The sequence below is a fragment of the Helobdella robusta genome (genome assembly GCF_000326865.2).
Source record: "Helobdella robusta unplaced genomic scaffold HELROscaffold_97, whole genome shotgun sequence".
NCBI classification, from domain to species: domain Eukaryota; kingdom Metazoa; phylum Annelida; class Clitellata; order Rhynchobdellida; family Glossiphoniidae; genus Helobdella; species Helobdella robusta.
Window position 1 is genome coordinate 276,763 of NW_008705551.1, and position 22,101 is coordinate 298,863.

Here is a 22,101-nt window from a genome sequence, read left to right on the forward strand (position 1 = left end):
GCAGTTTATTGACCCCAATCAGCACAACGAAACTCTGCGAAAGGTTCAATCGATGCAAGAAAAATCAAAAATATACACAATGCTAGACAACGAAAACGAGCAGACGAATTTGATCGCCGACTTCAGCAAGCCCTACTGTCTGCCTCTCATCGAACGCGGCAAACATTCTGATCTGAAAGCGATCACCCATCAGACGCTGGTAGACGTTTTGCGTGGTGGCTACAGTGAAGTTGTAGGTCGCTACACCATCGTAGACTGTAGATACCCGTACGAATACGAAGGTGGCCACATAAAAGGCGCCATCAACCTCTACACGAAGCAAGCCGTAATAAACGAACTGATGTACAACAGCAACGAATATCTAAGCAGGGAGCGCAACAAACGGTCGATAATAATATTCCACTGTGAGTTTTCTTCAGAAAGAGGTCCGAAAATGAATCGCTATCTTAGAAATAGGGATCGCGAAGCTAATGGCGACAACTACCCTCAACTCGTCTACCCAGAAATATACCTCCTAGAACATGGCTACAAAGAATTTTTTCAACACCATCGTTGCCATTGTACACCAGCTAGCTACGTTCCAATGCTTGATGAAAGGTACATCGATCAGCTCTCTAAATACACAAAGAACGAAACAAAAGCAGATCCTGAAAAAGTTGAAAAGAAACATCAGAAAATGAGAAATTGCGCGCGTAGGCTGGTTTGAGGTGATAAGATGGAGATATTGCATTTGAAAATGCTATATTGGATTCACCTATATAATTGTATATATTTATTACGTCTTAGCATTCTCACAGGCACCGGCGACAAACACCTTGTGAAACAAGGCATCACCAACTCACACAATCGAATCCGGTTCACCGTCCGAATGCTAATTGTAATAACATTCCTATTTAAAATTTTTATGAAATTTTTGGCTTTTATTACCACCTTGCATGTGATTGTACATATATTTTCACTATCACCATCGTATTTTAGATTATTTATTTGATTTTGTTGTGAAATACTTGTATTTTATTGTGATATATTTTCGATATTAACGAAAAATTTTTTTCCTTTTAATTGCAAAAAAAATGTATGATGAATAAATTGTGATCACCAGATGCTTGTAGTTCTTTAAAATGCTTCAAGATTTGCATTCGTGTTGTCGTGTCGATGGGAAAAAAACTCTACTTAATTTAAGATGCGGGAATTGTTGACATAACATCGTTTACACCGACCACCATTATCAGTAGTAATAGTAGTAGCAGCAGCATAAGCAGCAGTAGTAGTAGCTACACTAGAAGTAGTGGTAGCAGCAGTAGCAGTAGTACTGGTTATCGTAGAATTGTAAAACTGTGAACAAATTTAGAAAATATAAATTATCTAGGTCCAGCTGTTATTGACAAAAGTGTTGTAAAGTAGCAGTGTGGTAGAAAATAATTATTCAGATTTAGATGCAGTTTATAGTAGAAGTAACAAAACGCCGAGTAGGGCAAAAAGTTTATAATTAATTTTAGCCAATTGGTTAAAGACCGAATTTTTTTTAATTATTTTTTTACTTATAACTCGTCAACATGTCTTGCACGAATACGTAGATTAATGACAACCGCAAAAAGATTAATTAATTAATTAATTAATTAGTTAAAACCAAAAATGAAATCATAAAAATACTTTAATGTTTGTTATAAAAATAATCTACTCCGTCGTGATTTTAAAAACCGATCATAAAATCAAAAAAGGGAATAATGAAAGAACCTGTAGAAAGAACTTTATTGGTTTTAATTATAACTTAAATGATGATAGAAATCTATCGTAAAATTGACTTTATTAAGCAGCCATTGTTAAATAATTAATCAGATAATAATTTTTATTTACGATAATTCACTTTGCACGTACAAACAAAGAAATAAAAAATTTTACGATAAACCGACGAGTATAAGGAGATGTAAGACTTCACTTGTCAGAAAGTTTCAATTTGCTAAACATCATCAGGAAATTTAGATTAGAAATTTTGCCATTGTTGAGTTAATTTTTCAGCGCAAGACCTATAATGGAGAAAAAAGGAACCGCCATGAGTTTAAGACGCAGTGAGTTCCATTCGGATAGGTTATTATCTCTTTGTTATTAACTTTCATTTATTAAATTCCTACTACATCATTACATACAAACGTTATTTTACAAACAGATATATATTTTTATAACTTAAAATTTATTAATTTAATTCTAAAATAAATTGCATAATGTTTACAGGCCGAAGAATCTTCGATTGGTGAACACTGGTGGCGAGTACATATCACCTGAATTCAAGTCATACCTGCTCAACAAACCTCACATATATCGGGATTATGTAAAGGAGATAAAAAGTCCAAATGTTGTGGAGAAGTCTCCAGTTGTAAAGGTCTCACCCCTTGTGAGAGCCCCTCCTTGCAGTGGGTGGTGCACATCCACACCAAAGATTTTCAGCCAGGGAGCCATTAACCCACTCAGATCCCTTCTCCAAAGTAAGAGAAAAAAGGAAAAACAGTGAGTGTGAGCAGGCCGCTGACGAGTAGGGTTGAGAGACTTCGTTATGGCATCACCGAAGAAGGGGTAGAAGAGGATGACTCTGAGAAGGCGAAAGAGCGTATTAAGACTGAACGGACAAAAAAGCGAAAAATCTCGGAGAACCTAAGAAAATTCGTTTTGATGTTGCCGAAGATGATATGGAAGGAAGTGAGGTCTCGAATCAATGAGGAAAAGGAGCAACTAGCTACTTCAGCAGATTTTGACCTCGACGAGGCCATCAAACGACAGAGAAGAAGGATGATGTTGGATCATCCCCACCCTCGCCATGATACTCTGAGGAGGAATCGTCCAATGCTGGAAAAGTATAAACTATTTGATGACCAGAGCAGCGAACGCACTATGCCGAAAGATGAAAGTGACTCCAAAGAGGAAAAATAGACCAAAAACTATTACCTTAGACGTTCTTGAGACGTGTATTTACAATGCTATATTATCATTGACTGGCACTTATAACTATGATTCATAACTTTATATACGATAAGCATTTTATTTATCTCTAACTTTAACTGTAACTTTAACTCTATAATATTACTATTTAACATGTTTTGTTAACTATTAAGTAATAAAATAGGTTGTGATCGATAGATGTCAGTCTAACTCTGTGTAAACAAAACATCATTTTCACTCTGTAAATGAAACTCGGGAACAAGAATACCAAACATACATATATGAACACACACATACACGCATACATACACGAACATATACGTACATACAAACAAACAAACATACAAACAATCGTAAAGCAGTCTAGACATTTGCAAGTGTCTAAGTTGATTTTAAGTGTATGCATTCAAATTTATATGCGGATCTTGAAACCAAAAAACTTATTTTTCTTTTTATCTCTGTTTCCCTCTTCACTTTCTCTCTCTTTTCTTTTCCTCTTTCTTTACTTTTTTCTCCTCCTTTCTCTCTCTCTCTCTCTCTCTCTCTCTCTTTCTCACATAATTTTTACTAAGTGCTAACAAAACCTTTTTTTCTTGTTAATTCTTCATTAAGAAAGTTTAAAGTTGTGATCTTGATAACACAATAACAATAATAATAATAATAATAATAATAATAAAGACAACAACAACATTAATAATAATACAAATAATAAGTGATTTATATAGCGACCGGTATATAAATTAGTTAAACACTTGTTAAACAATTAGGACCAAAAAGCTTAATTTGTTTTGCATTTTTTTGCCAAGTTTGATCTAATACTATGGATTCATAAATTTCATTACAATATCATCAAAGTGACATCATCATAATATAATAATTACATAATGATACATACATGCATGCATATACATACACACACATACACTCACACGCACCCATAGATACACACACACACAGACACACATATATACATACAGACATACACGCATATATTTTAATTATTCAAATATTTATTCTACCAATTGTCGCATTAAATTATTCGCATCACTCGTTTCCATAATAAGTTTATTTTGGTTTAACCACTGGTAATGATGATGATTTTGACGTTGGTGATGATGATGGTAATGATGGTGACGATAGTGATGATGATGATGGTGGTGCTGATGATGACGATAGTGATGATGAAAAATAAAATGATGATGAAAAGATGATGGTGATAGCGATGATGTTTGATGACGTCATAAAAATTTATTACGATTATGTTAATAAAATCAATGAAGTATTTTATTAATTTAAACATCTCAATTAGCAAACAGGCACGCGCACACACACAAGCACACACACACACACTTACACATACACACTCACACAAGACAAACACAAACACACATTCTAATTGTATTTGTACTTGTGTTTGCTGGAGTTGTTTGATGCGTGTGTGTGTGTGTGTGTATATTGGTAGTGGTGGGTGGTTTTTTGTGAGTGTGTTTGAGTTGTCTTATGGAATCATATTCATTGATTATTTGTTGATGACATCTTTATTTTATTTCTACTTTCGAAATATTAATGTTTTTGTTTGACCCCTTAAATGGAACAAATTTATTTTTTGGTAATGTCGGATAGCGTCTTTGGGTAGTTCTATAGAAGGTCGCTACACATGTTTTCTTATAATAATAACACATACATATATACATACATGTATACAAATATACATACATATATACATACACATATATATACATACATACAACGTATATATATACATACATACAACGTATATATACATACATACATACAACGTATATACACTTACATACAAACATACATACAAACAAACAAATATATATATATATATATATATATATATATGGGGTTTAGTAAGTTGTGGCCTTATAATCCCACGAAATTTTAATGTTTTCAACCGTTATATATTTTCATTCTAGCAATTTTTTTCTATTTCCATTTTTTCCATCAGCAAAAGTCTACGGTGAGCATGTTTTTGTTATTTTTATTATTCAATTATTATTATTAATTATATAATTATATAATTATTTTTTTTTAGAACTCTATTTAGTTAATTTTGCTTATTGGGTGTACATAAATTTATATTGTCACATCTTATCAGAGGCTCATATAGAAAATACATCTCTTTCTGTCTCTCTTTCTGTCTCAGTAGTCTCTCTATCTGTCTCTCCCTCCCTCTCCCTCCCCCCTCTCTCTCTCTCTTTCTTCTTACTCTATTTTTGATTCTTTCTCTCATTCTTTCATTTATCTTTTTTTTAATTTTTTTTTAATTTGTCTCTTTCTTTTTTCTCTGTTTTTTTCCGTCTGTCTGTCTATCAATCTATCTGTCTGTCTATCTGTCTCCTCTTACTTACTGACTAAAACCCATGCCAATGTAACATTATAATTAAACGATTCACTCACACACCCACTATAACTAACTAACATTAATTTATCTATCAATTAACATAAATTAATCAATCAATTAACATTAATTAATCAACTAATTAACATTAATTACTGACTCAATATACTAAAAGGTATTAACTTATTGAGTCTTGAACGTTTTACAAAGCTAACACCTTACAGCACCGATGTAATGATGTAAATTGCATCGTGTTGAGTTGCGGAGTTGGGCAAACATTTTGCTTTGAAGGGCCGCATACGTACTGAAATAGCAAATTTTTTCGACCCGGGAGAGAATTATTATCAGCAGCAACAGAAGCAGCAGTAGCAGCAGCAGTGGTAGTAGTAGTAGAAGTAGAAGTAGTAGTATTTTTATTAGTTAAATTAGTTATGTAACAATTAGTGAAAGAGCAATAATGAACAGCTTTATAATAATTGTTGTTGAGTTATTATTATTATTATCATTATTGTTATTATTATTGTTATTATTATTATTATTATCATTAATAATTTTAATTATCCTAAGTAAATAAATAACTCTGTAAAATTGGTTTACTCAATGGCCCATTAAATTTTTTATTGGTGAAATTAATTGCTTTCGCATCATCATTATTGTTATAGTTGACGCCATACAATATATTTTTTTGTTATTATTATACTTACAAGAAACTTAAACATTGAAGATTGATTTATTGATTGATTGACTGACGGGCTGACCAACTGATTGATTGAGTAGTGATTGACCAATCGATCTATTGCTTGATTAATAGGTTGATTGATTGATAGGATGATTGGTTGATTAGTTGACTGATTGGTTGGTTAGTTGACTAATTGATTGGTTGGTTAGTTGACTGATTGATTGGTTGATTGGTTGACTGATTGATTGGTTGGTTAGTTGACTGATTGGTTAGTTGATTAGTTGACTGATTGATTGGTTGATTAGTTGACTGATTGATTGGTTGGCTAGTTGACTGATGGATTGGTTGATTGATTGTGCAAATTAATGTCCAGGATATCAAGCGTGAAGTGGAGGGTTTCCGAGTTTATTCATTCACTGAATTTAATTGAAAGTGAATTTAAAATCAATTTGTTTAAGAATTAATTTGCTTTCCAAATAGAAATTTAGTGCTCTAGTGAGTTAAGTGTGTACCTGCTTGTTTGTTTGGGTGTGTTTGTCTAGTTTGTCTTGTTTGTTGAATCATATCGTATTATGATAAAGTGTTATTATTACACTGGAGCAAATGAAGTAATTCACTCATAAGCAATTGTTTACATTCACTCGTTCGTACTTTCGTTCGTTCGTTTGTTTGTTTGTCTGTTCGTTCGTTTGTTTGTTTGTTTGTTTGTTTGTTTGTTTGTTTGTTCTTACACTCATTTATTCAATCAATGTTTTTTTCATCTGACTAGTTTTTTGATTGACTAGTTTACAAGTTCAAGTGTTTGTTATCTGACTAACGCTAAATTTCCAAAGATATATATGATTGACATTTTAAAATAATTTTGATGGATAAGATAAAACAAACAGACAAATAAATAAACAAACAAACAAGCAAGGAAACAAACAAACAAATAAAATATTTTCTTCACAAGCAAAGAAAAACTCTAATAAAAAACCCGATGGCGTTGAATGTATACAGGCTGTCAATTCTAATCTTTGTGATCCACATTCCTTTGGTGTCGTCATCAGGTATTTAAAGGAATTCTTTTTTATTAGAATAATAATAATAATAATAATAACAATAATAGACATGACGTCATAACTTTTTTTTCTCATTTTCACCTTTCCAGGTGATTGGAGCTATACTGGAGAGAGTGCGTTTGTAAATTTTGAATATTAATTAAAAAATTCTTTCATTACTTAGCATAGGGATGGCCACTAATTAGCATAAATTATGTTAATTAAATGAACGGGTCATCAAATTTCATACTTCATGTCATTTTGGATATCTATTATTCAAATGTCGTTTTAAAAATTAACATGAATAAATTATAAATTAGTTAAACGTTATGCAGACTCCAGAGAAACATTAACCTATTGATAATTTGATTGATAACTATGCTAATTAGTTCGGGTTACTGATATGAATAAATTATGCTAATGAGCAGACGGTCCGAACCACTGGGGCAGCTTATGCAGATCAGGTAGCCAGCAGTCACCGATTAATATCGATATCGGTAAATCGAAGCATGACCAAGAGCTGGGCCAGTTTATATTCAGTCCCGATTACTTCAATTATACGTTCAAGTATAATCTGTCAAATAATGGACACTCAGGTATCTTTGTTGTTGTGTGTCGGTGTTGTTGTTGGTAATGGTGTTGTTCGCTTTGTTTGTGTGTGTGTTTGTTTGTGTGTGCATGTGTGTGTACGTGTGTGTATGTGTGTGTATGTGTCAAACACAACACAATAATAACGGTGTCCTCGTCACGTCAAATCATAAAATACATCAAACCAGAAAAACAATTCCATGATTATTACACAACACACACACACCACCACACCACACACACACACACACACACACACACACACACACACACACACATATACATACATACAGATGAACCCTAAATGATGTTTTTAATAGTATTTAATAGCTTTTTCATTGGCTGGTTGATAAGGTTTGTGAGGAAACAATTATATAGTTACCCCATTCAATATGTGTATATACATATACAATCATCATCGTCGTCGTCATCGTCATCATCGTCGTCATCATCATCATAACATAACATAATAGTTCAAATAAAGGGCGCGAACCAAAGTTCCTATGCCCCAACAAAATCATAACCAAAATATAACCAACTCTAAATAACTGAAAATAGTATGATCGAAATAAAACAACTAGTCTGAAATAAACAACAATAGTATTAACCAAACTGAAAGAGATAAAGAACGAGAACAATTCCATGATTATACACAACACACACCACCACCACACACACACACACACACACACACATATATATATATATATATATATATATCAAGCTTATAGTTAAATTTACACGGCATCGTCGTCGTCGTCATCATCTTCATCGGATGTCTGTTTAAAGCCATTCTTTAAGAGCATTATTAAATTTATTTATCTCATTCCCTTTTTTTTCCACTCCTTCACTCTCTCTCTCTCTCTCTCTCTCTCTCTCTTTTTCTTCCCTTTGTCTCATTCTCTCTCTCTCTTCCCTCTGTCTCATTCTCTCTCTCTCTCTTTCTCTCTTTTACCAATTTGTTATCTCGGCTGATGGTTCGCCGATCAAATGTTAAACTGTGATTACAGATAATTATGCGTGTTTATTTGTGTATGCATGTGCGTGCATACATATGTACGCGTGTGTGTGAATATGTATGCATGTGTGTGTGTGTGTTTGTGTGTGTGTGTGTGCGCGCACATACATTGACAGCTGAATAATTATGTTGAAATGAAAACCTAATTCAGATTCACATAGCATTTAACACGTAGGCAAAAGTTTAAATGCGTACACAGGCACGTACAAACACACATACAAACACACACACACACACACACACACATACACACACACATACAACACGCACGTATAAAGTTATAGCAAACACACACATACATACAAATTGCATTCGAACATAAACAAAAATACATACATAAATTGATACACACGCATACACACTAACAGACATATACAAACCTGCTGACACAAACATAAAGTAGGTATAAATAGTAGTGTATGTATTAGTGATGGCATAGATTTTTGGCATCCAGCTGAATACCGGGTTTCGAGTAACCCGAACCGATTTCAGATAATAATGCGACAGTCGAGTTTCCCCCGCAATTTTTATTCTTATTTTTTGTTTTTTTTTTATTCTTTTATTTATCCTTTTACTTTCTTTGTCTCCTCTTTCTTTATCTGCAAGGCTCTATGGACTTGATTTTTCGAATTGATAACGTTTGTGTTATTTTTGTTCGTTGGATGAGAAGCTGATTGGCTGTCTGGTTGGTTAGTTGATTGATTAATTGATTGACTAATTGATTGATTGACTAATTGATTGGTTGACTAATTGATTGGTTGACTAATTGATTGGTTGATTGATTGACTAATTGATTGATTGACTAATTGATTGGTTGACTAATTGGTTAGTTGATTGACTAATTGATTGATTGACTAATTAATTGATTGACTAATTGATTGATTGAATAATTGATTGATTGACTAATTGATTGATTGGTTGTTTGACTGACTGATTGATATATTTAACTGACATGCACTTGAGTTGACATTTTTATTCACGGAAAGCAGACGTAAAAATATGCGACGTGTGTTTTTTTTTCTAAAGAAACTTTATCTGAAAAGTTGAAAGGAGTGTGGTTTTTTTAACGTGTCGAACTCAAGTTTGAAAAATTGTTTGTTATCAAGACAATTCCGCCATGGAATTTTTTGTATTTTTTTTCCACAACTTATTTGTAGCTACCTAAATTCATTCATTTATTTGGTTATCGATAGATCCATCTATCAATCTATTCATCAATCAATCAATCCATCCATCTATTTTATTCATCCAGTGATGTTGACCCCAGATAGTTCAGCTCAGCTTACAGTATCAGGAGGTGGTCTGCCAGGGACATATAGACTGGCCCAGTTCCACTTTCATTGGGGAGGGCCTTCGTCCGCGGGCTCCGAGCACACCCTCAATAATAAACAGTACCAAGCTGAGGTTAGTTTCAAACGGTTACAGTTCGTAATGATGGTTCAAGGTGAAGGTTTGTACTGCTTTAAGGTGAAGGTCAATAATTTTTTAAGGTCGATACCATTTGTAGTTGGTTGAATACCTTTGTTTCTCTTCTTGATTCGTTATCAATTTTTAAAACATTCTTTTTTCCGTGGCTATAATTATAATAATAATCACAACAACAACAATTATTATTGTTATTATTGTCCAAACAACAAGTTTATAATGTCCAAATTAAACAACAACAATTATTGTTGTTATTATTGTTGTTGTTGTTGTTCATCATACAAGGTCCACTTGGTGCACTACAATTTGAACTACGACAACATCGGATCTGCTGCCACTAGCAAGGACGGGCTGGCCGTCATCGGCGTTTTCCTGGAGGTGGAGGTTTATTATTATTACTATTATTATTATTGCTATTATAAATATTATTAATGTTATTATTAGTATGATTATTATTATTGTTGTTATTATTGTTATTATTATTATTATTATGATTATGGTTATTATTATTATTATTTAAAAAGGCAGGAAAGTCCGTTGGAAACGTCGTAATCGAGAAAATAGCCAATCGGCTTTGTAAGTTAATAATAATAATAATAATAACAATAATAATTATTTTTACAAATTCATAATTATATTGCTTGATCATATTTTTTTTTCAAAAGCCAACAGTTGCGCCACGGTGTTGAGCTCAAACTGTACGATTGATAACATGCGACTGATTGACATTCTCCCTTTCAATCACGATAATTATTTCAGGTTGGTTGGCCGGTTGTGATTGGTTGATTGATTAGTTGGTTGATTGGCTGGTTGGTGTGTTGGTTAGTTAGGTAATTGATTGATTGGTTTTTTGATTGGTTGGTTAGTTTGTAGGCCAAAAAAAAGATTTTGCAGTTTGGCTGGTTTAATAATTTTATTACCTCAAATCATCGTCTTATTTGTCATCATTATTATCATCATCATCATCACCACCATCATCATCATCACCACCACCATCTTCATTACCAGGTACCAGGGCAGTTTGACCACGCCTCCTTGTTCTGAATCTGTCGTTTGGACAGTTTTCCAGAAGCCAATCAGTGTCACCAAAGAACAAGTAGATTATTATAAAATTGGTTATTGCATTTCAACCAACCAATCAAACATTTTATCAACAAACCAACTAATCAATCATTCAACCGCTGAATTGACTGACAAGTCTACCAAACAATCAACCGATCAAGCAAACGATAAACGATTCAACCAAACCATCAACCAGTAAATAAATCAACATATCAATCAGTTGTTCGTCAATTAATTAATTCGTTCAATCAACCAATCAATCGATCATTCAACCAACATTCGATCAGTCAATCAACTAACCAACCAATTGAACAACAGTTGCAAAGTTTCTTCAGAATTCAAGATAGTCACTCCCACGAGCTGCACAACAATTTCAGACCGGTTCAAAAGTACAAGAAACCTGTCACGAAAAGTTTCTCGAGCGAAGGGTCCAGACATGTTCTGACAATATCGGTCCTTGCATTTTCATCCTTGGTCGCCTTATATAGCGCTAAACTTTTTTAATTTTTTGGCCGCTTATGAACATCTGTAAATTTTTAAAATTATCGGTTTTAGCGACTCTTATAACCGTAGCAATTTTGTCAGTAAAAACATTAACATAAAAATATAGATGCTGTAGGTGTTTTATGCTATTTTGATGTTATGACAAAGATTACAATAATTATACTTATTATTATTATTATTAATATAGCATTTTTATTATTATATGGATTTTAAAGAAATAAACTTAAAAATATGATGCGACTTTTTCCGTAAAATAAAAATAAACAAAATAAAATTAAAAATAAGCAAAACAAAAGTAACTAATATATATGTATAGGTGACGTCATCTATTGTTTTGGTTATTCGTTTATTTATTTATTTAGCAAATTTATTTATTCCTAAGCATTTTTCAAATGTCATTATCAGATCAACAGCAATAATAACAACAATAAAAATAATATTAATAACAATTCTTTCTAACAAATAATTCCATAATTAAACAATTAAACTGAAATAATAACAATTATTATCATTATAATGGCTTCCGAAATTTATGATGATGAAGTTGGGAATGATGGAAGAATGGACAGATTTGGCTCTAGAAAAAAGTCGACCATGCATTTTTGCCAGGTGATAATAAATTAATGAAAATAATAAAATAATAATAATAAAATGATAATATTGATATAATATAATTACGCCAATAATAATTATTAATAATAGTTATATACCTCTTGCCAGCCAACCATATCATCATGTCTGAAACACAAGAGTTTACTAAAATCCACAACCAACTATTTTAAGTTGAATTTAGCGGCGACAGCAGTAGCAACATCAGCAGCAGCAGCAAATAAGAAACTTCGCCACAACAACAGCTGTAGTAGCGGCAGTAGTAGAAGGCTTCACCTGAACAACAATGCCTGCACGGCAGCAACTACATTCAGATCCAATTATAAAACGAGTTTTGATATGCAAAAATTATCTGCTGCTGTCATATCAATTGAAAAAGGAAAGGATTCGAATGAGGAATTTGATACAAAAAAATTATTATCACTTGACTCGATGCAAACTTCTCTGGTTCAAACGCAATCTGACGAGGCAACAAAACAAAAAACGACATCCGAGTTACAAACTGAACCAAATCAGAACACTAAGGAGTTATTAGCACCTACGTTTCTCCAGGATGAATCATCCCGGGTTCAAATGCAAGCAGAAGAAACAATAAGACCGACAACAGCAGTACCACCAGCAGCAGCATCTCACTCAAGTAAAATTCCAGTTTTTAAATGCGTCAGATTTAACACGCCGGACGAACGCGATGGAATAGAGAGTGAAAAGATGATGATGAAGATGAGTGATTCAGAGAGTGGAGTGCCATCTGGTGTCTTGAAAACTGATTTTGAAATTGAGAAGATTGAAATCGAAGATAAAACTTTTCCCACTAAGACCTTCGCTGGCGAGGCTAGCTGTTTTGTTGGTGGCGAGAAACTGGAGGAGGAAGTTATTGAAAAGAGCGGAGAATTGATGGCAGAAAATGATGTTTCAAATAGTGATGTCAATGCCGATGGTACCATAGACGAAACAGAAAGATTTAACAAGACAAAATCAGGTGTGAATTCGAAACAGAGTGACCTCAAAAAATGTGATAAAGTTTCAAAGAATCAGAAAATTTTTAAAAATAAATCAATAACGAAAAATTTTATTGGCTTGAAGGGAATGAAGAAGAATTACGTGGACGGCATTAAGTGGGAGAAAAATACTAAAAATCGACAACAACAACAACAACAACAACAACAACAACATCATCATCATGAAGAACCACAACAAAATGTGCCAAAAAATTTTGCAGACATCATAATAAACGATAAAATAAACGACTTGTATAAAAAATACGAACAACTGAGATTTTCAACAAATGACATCAGGAAGGAAATAAACAAAAGGCACAAAGAATCTCAAAATGACGTCATTTCTCTGAAGGGAGTGGTTTTGGAAGAGCTGACAACAATTTTAAAGACGAGGAATGAATTCTTTGCATCCATTAAAGGAGTTCTGGAAAAACTGAAAGCGAACCAACTGGACCAACAACTTCGCATTCGCAATCTAGTTGCAGAGTGTGAGCAGTTCCTGAAAATCTTCCCAACTGCCGTCCTATTCGTCATAATGAAGCACCTGAGATGTGGCCATGATTTTCAATCCCCACTAAATGAACGTATGAATATATTCAGGGAGTTAATTGAGAAAACTCAAAACTACAGCCCTACCTGTGGCGTTGATGACGACGACTACAACAGCAACAACAGCAACTACTATGACATCATCAACAACAACAACAACAACTATGACACCATCATCAACAACAACTACAACTATGACACCATCAACAACAACAACAACTATGACACCATCAACAACAACAACAACTATGACACCATCAACAACAACAACAACTACTATGACATCGTGAACAACAACAACAACTATGACACCATCAACAACAACAACTACAACTATGACACCATCAACAACAACAACAACTGACACCATCAACAACAACAACAACTACTATGACATCATCAACAACAACAACAACTGACACCATCAACAACAACAACAACTACTATGACATCATCAACAACAACAACTATGACACCATCAACAGCAACAACAACTACTATGACACCATCAACAACAACTACTATGACATCGTCAACAACAACAACGACAACAGCAAATATTATTCAAATGATGGAAGATGTAAGGAAGATTAAGTGAAAAAATGAATGATAGGGCCGGGGTCAGGAAACATCAAAATCATTATTATAAAATTTCACAGCTGTAATGCTTCTTCTTCTTTCATTCATTCACTGCTAATTTTGTCTCATTCACTCATTCAATCCTAGGAGAGTTAATTACGTCGTCATATCACATCATTATCTCAATAAAAAAAAAAAAAAACAAAAAACAAAACAAAAAAACAATTTAACTTAATTTTTATATAAAATATTTTCTATTAAATTTTTATTAAACACCTCAAAAATATTCCTCGCGTATTACTATTAATAAACAGGGAACGATCGAACGAACAAACGAATTAATAAAAGAATTTAATGTAATACACGTAGAAAGATACTTCTAATAAATTATTTTAAATTAATTTTAATGTAATACACGTAGAAAGATACTTCTAATAAATTATTTTAAATTAATTTTAATGTAATACACGTAGAAAGATACTTCTAATAAATTATTTTAAATTAATTTTAATGTAATACACGTAGAAAGATACTTCTAATAAATTATTTTAAATTAATTTTAATGTAATACACGTAGAAAGATACTTCTAATAAATTATTTTAAATTAATTTTAATGTAATACACGTAGAAAGATACTTATAATAAATTATTTTAAATTAATTTTAATGTAATACACGTAGAAAGATACTTCTAATAAATTATTTTAAATTAATTTTAATGTAATACACGTAGAAAGATACTTCTAATAAATTATTTTAAATTAATTTTAATGTAATACACGTAGAAAGATACTTCTAATAAATTATTTTAAATTAATTTTAATGTAATACACGTAGAAAGATACTTCTAATAAATTATTTTAACTAATTGTCGTCTAAACTTCAAAATTTCTCGAAACTTTGCGATTACCAGTTGGCTGAAGTGGCCGATGATTGTCTTTAATCAAATGCTTTTCATAGGCAAGTTCTCTCAGTTTCACTAACTTTTTACAAAAAATAATTATTTAAAATATTATTTTATGCGATTTTATACGATACGAAATAATACACAGTACAATAAAATACAAAATACTTTACAATGGTATATTTCATAACCTGCGCTATTTTAATGCTAATTGGTTCTTTGAAAACAGTCCACATGACGTTTTCTCTACATAGTGGTTTCGTTAAACTCCCTAAATTGAATAATCGGTCGGTTGGTTGATTGGTTAATTGGTTAATTGGTTGATTGATTGATTGATTGATTGATTGATTGATTGATTGATTGATTGATTGAGTGAGTGAGTGAGTGAGTGAGTGAGTGAGTGAGTGAGTGAGTGAGTGATTGAGTGAGTGATTGATTGAGTGAGTGATTGATTGAGTGATTGATTGAGTGATTGAGTGATTGATTGATTAGGTTTTTGGTTGGTTAACTGATTGGTTAATTACTTGGTCAAAACCTAAGTGTTTAGGTTTTATTTAGTTTTTAGACAATTGATCGATTAATGACACAGTGATTGGATTAACAAACCACTGGTTGACTGACTGGTCGACAAATTGACTGAGTGATTGACTGATTGATTATTGATTGATAACATCTTCGACTGGGCGATTGAAGAAAAAAAACATGCGACTCACCTTCATATCTGTAATAAGATTTATCCCGAGGTAAAAATAACATGGGATTGAAGTTTTCATTCACCATGAGGGTGCCAGCTGCTACGTTCATATCCTCTATAAAATCCACCAGGCACTCGAGAGCAGTGTTCGATTCTACGCCCAGCTTCATGTTAGTTAATATTTGGGTTTAAATTAGAGGAACCCGCCGAAAATAAAAAAAAAGTTGAGACCAATTTAAAAAACTTGTGAAATATTTAAAATTAAAATTGAATGGTGGATCTACTGCTATATATATATGTTTTATAACAGTATCATTTGTTGGTTTGGCTGTTCATTCGTTCGTTCATTAGTTCGCTTGTTTGTTCGTTCATTCATTCATTCATTCATTCATTCATTCATTCATTCATTCATTCATTCATTCATTCATTCATTCATTCATTCATTCATTCATTCATTCATTCATTCATTCATTCATTCATTCATTCATTCATTCATTCATTCATTCACCTGAGCAAGAACAGCGAAAATGACAACAGAGTGAGCCGTAGAATCATTCATCGCTTCATTCAAACTTTTGAAACGAGATGCATCGTAATGTATCAGCTGGATCTAATGGATGAATGAGTGAATGAATGAATGAATGAACGAACGAACGAACGAACGAACGAATAAACAAATCAACCAATCAATCGATCATCGATCGATATCAATTTTTATTATCACTCTTTGAATGATAACAAAAAACTCACAATAACAATAATCTCAACACAAAATTATAAATAACAGCAAAAATAATAATAATTATAATAATTATGAATAATAAATAAATGGATAGTAAAAATTACTTCAAGCGGGTAACTTAACCCACCAATCATGTGCTCGGACCCTTTGTTATCGCCACTACCCCAGTGGATATTGATTTCATTCAGGGTAAATACCCCTTTTAGATTTCCATATTTAATTGTTTTATCTTTTTTTCTGAATTTCACTTTGGCTATATTTGTGAAGTGTGTGTGTGTGTGTGTGTGCGTGCGTGCGTGCGTGCGTGTGCGTGTGTGTGTTGCTGCGGATGTTGTACTACTACTAACTAATAGTAAATACTTTCGAGTAAAATTATTAGTGCCAATAACGTAATTACTACCAACTGGTAAAATCTTCAACTAGAACGTCATTATTGCCGGCCAGTGAGTAGTCATTACTGAATACAAAATCACTCAACTCAGGATCGAACGAACTTTCATCCAATCTCAAATCGATTGGGGATTGTTTTAGACCAATACAAGATGGGTATATATCGCCCCAATGATAAGGATTTACGGCTGTGTGAATTTGTGTGGGTGTGAATTTATGTGTATTTGTGTGTGAGAGTGTGTGGGTGTATGTATTTAATCACTCTTTCATACCATCATCATCGTCGTTGTCGAAATAAGACCATTTGACTGTGAAGAAAACATTGTAGAAATGTTACAACAAATCATGCAATCCTATTTCAAAATTTTCAAAGTTTATTCATAATCAACAACATATTAAATAAGTGAATAAAATGAATATGCGGAGACCGAATTAGACTGTATGTCTTGTGGTAATCCTATATGGTATGAATATTAGCACAGGTATTTGGGTATTTCAAACATTTAATACCCTACATTGATGTTAAAAGTACAATTCACTGGGAAAACAATTGAATTCTATAAGTAATTAACCAATTAATTAATCGATAATACAAATTTGGTATGTATGTGTGAATGTAACTAAGTATTGTATGTTTTTATGTGTTCGTTAACCTGCAATAAGCGATTCCAAGCTTATTAAGATAATAATTTCGCATATTTTAAATGCAGACATTAGAAAATAACTCGGTAGAATCTACAATTAATCTTATTTAGTTGATAATTAAAGGGGATTGGGCTTTTATATTAGCCATATTATGTTATTTATTTATCAATTTTAATAAAATTCAAAACGTCACATCATCTGGAGCATGTTTTATTGTTAAGTTTGAAAAGTAATTTATTGATTTTCATGCTTCATAATGCATTAAATTGCTCAGAATTTTAAAATTTATAATGAATTTAGTTAAGTTAAAGTATGTTTTTGTGGCTTCAGTAGGACAAAAAGCAATTCTTATAATTCAAACTAACAAAAATAGTTTTAAAATATATAATTTGATTTAATTAAACTTTTTTAGACATAATAAGACAAGTAAATATTTCATATAGCTTGTTCATGCAATTTTATAAGTACGCCAATCAGCCAAGGAAGTTATATAGCCTTGCCCTATTAGATCTTTTCTGATTTAAAAGTTAATTTTCATTAAATGGCGCTAGATTCTTAATGAAAATAGTTATTTCGTTTAAATAAAATCCGGAGTTTAATTCACTGATTTGTTTCAAACTTCATCACAATTATTTTTATAATTTTAGAAAATTTTTTTCACTAAATCATGAATGGAAGTTCTGCTAAAAAGCTGAGGTTTGCATTGCAGTAGAATGTTTTTTCTATTTCTCCAGATATAATATAATTCAATAAAATGTTTATTAAACATAAAATTTATATTTATTATATTATAAATTATATTGAATAATGATAATCATATAAGAAATTATTTTCTAGACTAGATGATGATGACGACAATGAAGATGTCTATGATATGGAGTTAGAATATGATGAAGATGATGAAAAGATGATGATGGTGACTCAGAATTCAGAAGAAATGATGGAAATGGATGAATTAAATAAGATTGACAGCTGTAATGCGACTTGGTGTCGGCCACCTCTGCCTAATAATTTTCATCCTAATCAGGATTCTCTCACATTTCAGCAGTTTGATATTGATCATCATATAAGTAAATAGATAAACTACATAAAAAGTTATCTTTTATTATTTTTAAAAACCATTCTAATCAAATAACATAAAATAATCTAGTCCTTATATAGTTGATAATATAATAAAAATACCTATTATAAAATTATTTTTCTAGGCAAACCAGTATTTGCCATACCAGGATCCAGTATAGATAACATACCCATAATAACGATGTATGGAGTAACTATGGAAGGCCATAGTGTAGCTGCCCACGTTCATGGTTTTCATCCATATTTATTTGTCTATGCCCCCGATGGTTTTAAAGATGAAGATTGTGAACAATTTCGGGTTTGTGGTGTTATTTTTTTTGTTTTTTTTTTTAATTTTTCATTTTAAGATCTTTTTCCCCTTAGGAAGCTTTCAACAAAGCTATAAAGACAATGAAGGCAAGTCAGGATGCCACCCACGCGGTTATTGGTGTCGAAGTTCTTATGAAAAAAAGTCAGCTAAAATTGAATTTAAATTTTAAATAAGTTACATTCTTTGTATTGGCAATATTTTACATCTTTACACAGGCTTCCATTAAAAGTTATTTTCTAAATTAATTTAGAATAATTAATGACTGGTGTTTTGTGCTAAAATTTGATATTTGTACCAGATGTGTATGGCTACCAAGGAAAATTTTTCTCAAAGTTCCTAAAAATCTCGTTACTGCTGCCTAGCATGATGGGGACAGCCAGGAAGTTGCTGGAGCAGGGGTTTACCTGTCCTGGCTATCCACAAACACCCTTCAAATTATTTGAGAGTAATGTCGATTTTGATACTAGGTTAATTTTGTTTAGATTCACTTTTAAACTTACATATGCATACATATACACGCTTAATGCATATTCACATAGAAACACATGCATATGCATGTAGGAAACGTTTTAATTACTAACCAACCAATCAAAACTCGCAGATTTATGGTTGACCTTGACATTCAAGGTTGCAGCTGGGTGGGAATTCCGGCTGGAAAGTACAGAATGAGATCGGATGACGGAAGAAATAATGATTTGAAACAGAAAACTAGATGTCAAATCGAGGTTGATGTAAGGTTAAGTGACGTCATAGCCTATCCGGTTGAGGGTGAATGGTTGAAGTTGGCACCTTTTAGGATTCTTAGCTTCGATATCGAGTGTGCTGGAAGGAAAGGTTTGCTGATTGGTTGATTGCTGATTGGTTGATTGCTGATTGGTTGATTGCTGGCTGGTTGATTGATTGTTTTGTTAGATGGGCAGGTGATTGGTTGGTATGTTGATTGGTTTGAGAGCTTAATCCATCATCTGATTGGTCCAATAATTGTGGCCTGCATCCATCTGATTTTTTAAAATGTTTAATTTATGCAGGGATTTTTCCTGAGCCAAATGTTGATTCAGTCATCCAGATTGCTAATGTTGTTGTCAAACAGGTTGCCTTGTATCATTTGCCATTCATTCATTCATTCATTCATTCATTCATTCATTCATTCATTCATTCATTCATTCATTCATTCATCCATTCACCTCTTTCATTCACACTCATTCAATCATTCACACTTTCATTCACCCATTAATTCACTCAATCATTCTCTCATTCATTCACTCATCCATTCACCTCTTTCATTCACACCCATTAATTCACTCATCAGTTCACTCATTCATTTAATCATTCATGCAGGGAGACAAAGAGCCCTTCATACGAAACGTAATGACCTTGAACTCTTGCGCACCCATTGTAGGGGCCCAAGTGCTTAGCTTCGAGAAAGAAGCTGACCTCATAAATGTAAACGAATTTTTCAGTTTTTTCAGCTTGTTTCCTATTGAAATGCATTCGTTTGATCAAACATCTTCGCTACTTTTGCCTTCGTAGAAATGGGCGGAGTTCGTCAGACAAGTTGACCCAGATATAATAACAGGCTACAACATCCAGAACTTTGACCTGACCTACTTGTTGAAGAGGGCTGAGCACTTGAAACTGAAGCACTTTCCTTATCTGGGTCGGATCACAGGGGTGAGGTCAGAGGTTAAAAGTCATATACTGCAGTCAAAACAGATGGGGAGGAGGGAAAATAAGTCGATCAATATTGATGGGCGGGTCCAGTTTGATCTGTTGCTGGTTCGTCGGCCGATTTGATGATGATTTCTAGATGATTTGAATGGTTACCGCTGATTTGTGGGCTGGTTTGATTGGTTGCTGATGATTAGTAAATGAATTTGATTAGTTAGTGATTATTTTCTGGATAAATTTGATTGGATAACAAGATGATCTATGAATGAATTTGATTGGCTAATGAATTATCGATTGGTTTGTCAATCAAACTACTCGTCCAAACGAGCAATCGGTCAATGAGACAGTAATTCAAATGACCAAATAACAAATCATCAACCAATCATTCAGTCACATGACCAACCAACAAATCACGTGATCAACCAACCACACGGCCAACACCAATCACTCGCGTAACTAGGTCTTATTAAGAGATCACAAATTGAGGTCGTACCGATTGAATGCCGTCTCGTTTCATTTCCTGCAAGAGCAGAAAGAAGACGTTCATCATTCCATCATCACTGATTTGCAGGTTTCTTTGTCGGTCGATTGGTTGATTGATTGATTGATTGATTGATTGATTGATTGATTGATGAATTAATCATTTTTGAAATAGAAATCCACTACTAACAAATCAACCAGCCAATCACACAGTCTAACAGCAATCAAATCAACCGACCAACTTACCATTCACCCAACAGAATGGAAATGACCAGACGCGCAGACGTCTAGCCGTCTACTGTCTGAAGGACGCCCTCCTTCCTCTTCGTCTCATCGAGAAACTCATGTGTATCATAAATTACATGGAGATGGCTAGAATAACCGGCGTCTCCTTGAGTTCATTGCTGTCTAGAGGTCAGCAGATCAAGGTCATGTCACAGCTGCTACGAAAGGTCAGGGGTTAATTTTAGCGGCTGTTATTATTGTTGTTGTTATTATTATTATTATTGTTGTTATTGTCCCACAGGCAAAAGAACGAGGGTTCATAATTCCAGTTCACAAGGTGGAAGTTGGTGATGAGTTTGCCGGAGCCACTGTTATCGAGCCTGCTAAAGGGTTGATTGATTGATTGACTGATTGATTGATTGGTTGGTTGACTGACTGATCAGCTATTTGATTGGTTGATTCAGATATTCAAATTCAATTCAATTCAATTCAAATAATCTTTTATTCAGTAAAGTATCATTAAATACATAATACTAGGAGACCCGAAGTTTGCACTTGTTGGGCCACCGAAACAGAAATTGGAATAAAATTCGAACAAAGATAAACAATA

The 22,101-nt window shown here is 33.0% G+C and overlaps 5 protein-coding genes across 5 annotated transcripts in view; all 5 read left to right on the plus strand.

Moving 5' to 3' along the window:
• Positions 1 to 97: 97 nt before the first annotated feature.
• On the plus strand, positions 98 to 601 carry HELRODRAFT_143032 (hypothetical protein; the record flags this gene model as incomplete). Its single annotated transcript, XM_009033752.1, has 1 exon — positions 98 to 601. A coding segment is annotated over one exon (504 nt), but the record flags the coding sequence as incomplete, so codon positions are not given.
• A 1,431-nt stretch (positions 602 to 2,032) lies between these two features.
• Positions 2,033 to 2,925, plus strand: HELRODRAFT_183037 (hypothetical protein; the record flags this gene model as incomplete). Its single annotated transcript, XM_009033753.1, has 3 exons — positions 2,033 to 2,088; positions 2,233 to 2,411; positions 2,489 to 2,925. The coding sequence occupies 3 exons, from the start codon at positions 2,033 to 2,035 to the stop codon at positions 2,923 to 2,925; spliced, it is 672 nt and encodes a 223-aa protein (XP_009032001.1).
• A 1,910-nt stretch (positions 2,926 to 4,835) lies between these two features.
• On the plus strand, positions 4,836 to 11,853 carry HELRODRAFT_186240 (hypothetical protein). The gene is made up of 11 exons (XM_009033754.1): positions 4,836 to 4,921; positions 6,355 to 6,476; positions 6,934 to 7,030; positions 7,132 to 7,155; positions 7,450 to 7,617; positions 9,880 to 10,031; positions 10,338 to 10,430; positions 10,577 to 10,628; positions 10,718 to 10,811; positions 11,061 to 11,148; positions 11,433 to 11,853. Exons 3-11 carry the CDS (start codon positions 6,961 to 6,963, stop codon positions 11,616 to 11,618), a joined length of 927 nt encoding a protein of 308 aa, XP_009032002.1. The 5' UTR covers positions 4,836 to 4,921; positions 6,355 to 6,476; positions 6,934 to 6,960; the 3' UTR covers positions 11,619 to 11,853.
• Positions 11,854 to 12,134: 281 nt separating this feature from the next.
• Positions 12,135 to 14,138, plus strand: HELRODRAFT_183039 (hypothetical protein; the record flags this gene model as incomplete). Its single annotated transcript, XM_009033755.1, has 2 exons — positions 12,135 to 12,227; positions 12,339 to 14,138. The coding sequence occupies 2 exons, from the start codon at positions 12,135 to 12,137 to the stop codon at positions 14,136 to 14,138; spliced, it is 1,893 nt and encodes a 630-aa protein (XP_009032003.1).
• A 4,536-nt stretch (positions 14,139 to 18,674) lies between these two features.
• Positions 18,675 to 22,101, plus strand: part of HELRODRAFT_91243 (hypothetical protein) — a gene marked incomplete at both ends in the record, with an annotated part of 8,301 nt that continues 4,874 nt past the window's right edge. Inside the window, 11 exons of the mRNA XM_009033756.1 lie at positions 18,675 to 18,798; positions 18,934 to 19,106; positions 19,172 to 19,259; positions 19,417 to 19,585; positions 19,720 to 19,952; positions 20,147 to 20,208; positions 20,457 to 20,561; positions 20,649 to 20,894; positions 21,247 to 21,357; positions 21,527 to 21,718; positions 21,793 to 21,881. Coding sequence (XP_009032004.1) covers positions 18,675 to 18,798; positions 18,934 to 19,106; positions 19,172 to 19,259; positions 19,417 to 19,585; positions 19,720 to 19,952; positions 20,147 to 20,208; positions 20,457 to 20,561; positions 20,649 to 20,894; positions 21,247 to 21,357; positions 21,527 to 21,718; positions 21,793 to 21,881 — 1,592 coding nt within the window. The remainder of the gene's footprint in view (positions 18,799 to 18,933; positions 19,107 to 19,171; positions 19,260 to 19,416; positions 19,586 to 19,719; positions 19,953 to 20,146; positions 20,209 to 20,456; positions 20,562 to 20,648; positions 20,895 to 21,246; positions 21,358 to 21,526; positions 21,719 to 21,792; positions 21,882 to 22,101) is intronic.

What these genes read in the sequence shown, in the direction of transcription:
- HELRODRAFT_186240 (XM_009033754.1), top strand. Translation starts at nt 6,961, where the DNA reads ATGGCGTTGAATGTATACAGGCTGTCAATTCTAATCTTTGTGATCCAC. An exon ending in TCCTTTGGTGTCGTCATCAG is followed by an intron (nt 7,031 to 7,131) that starts GTATTTAAAGGA and finishes TCACCTTTCCAG; the next exon opens with GTGATTGGAGCTATACTGGA. An exon ending in TTGGAGCTATACTGGAGAGA is followed by an intron (nt 7,156 to 7,449) that starts GTGCGTTTGTAA and finishes GCTAATGAGCAG; the next exon opens with ACGGTCCGAACCACTGGGGC.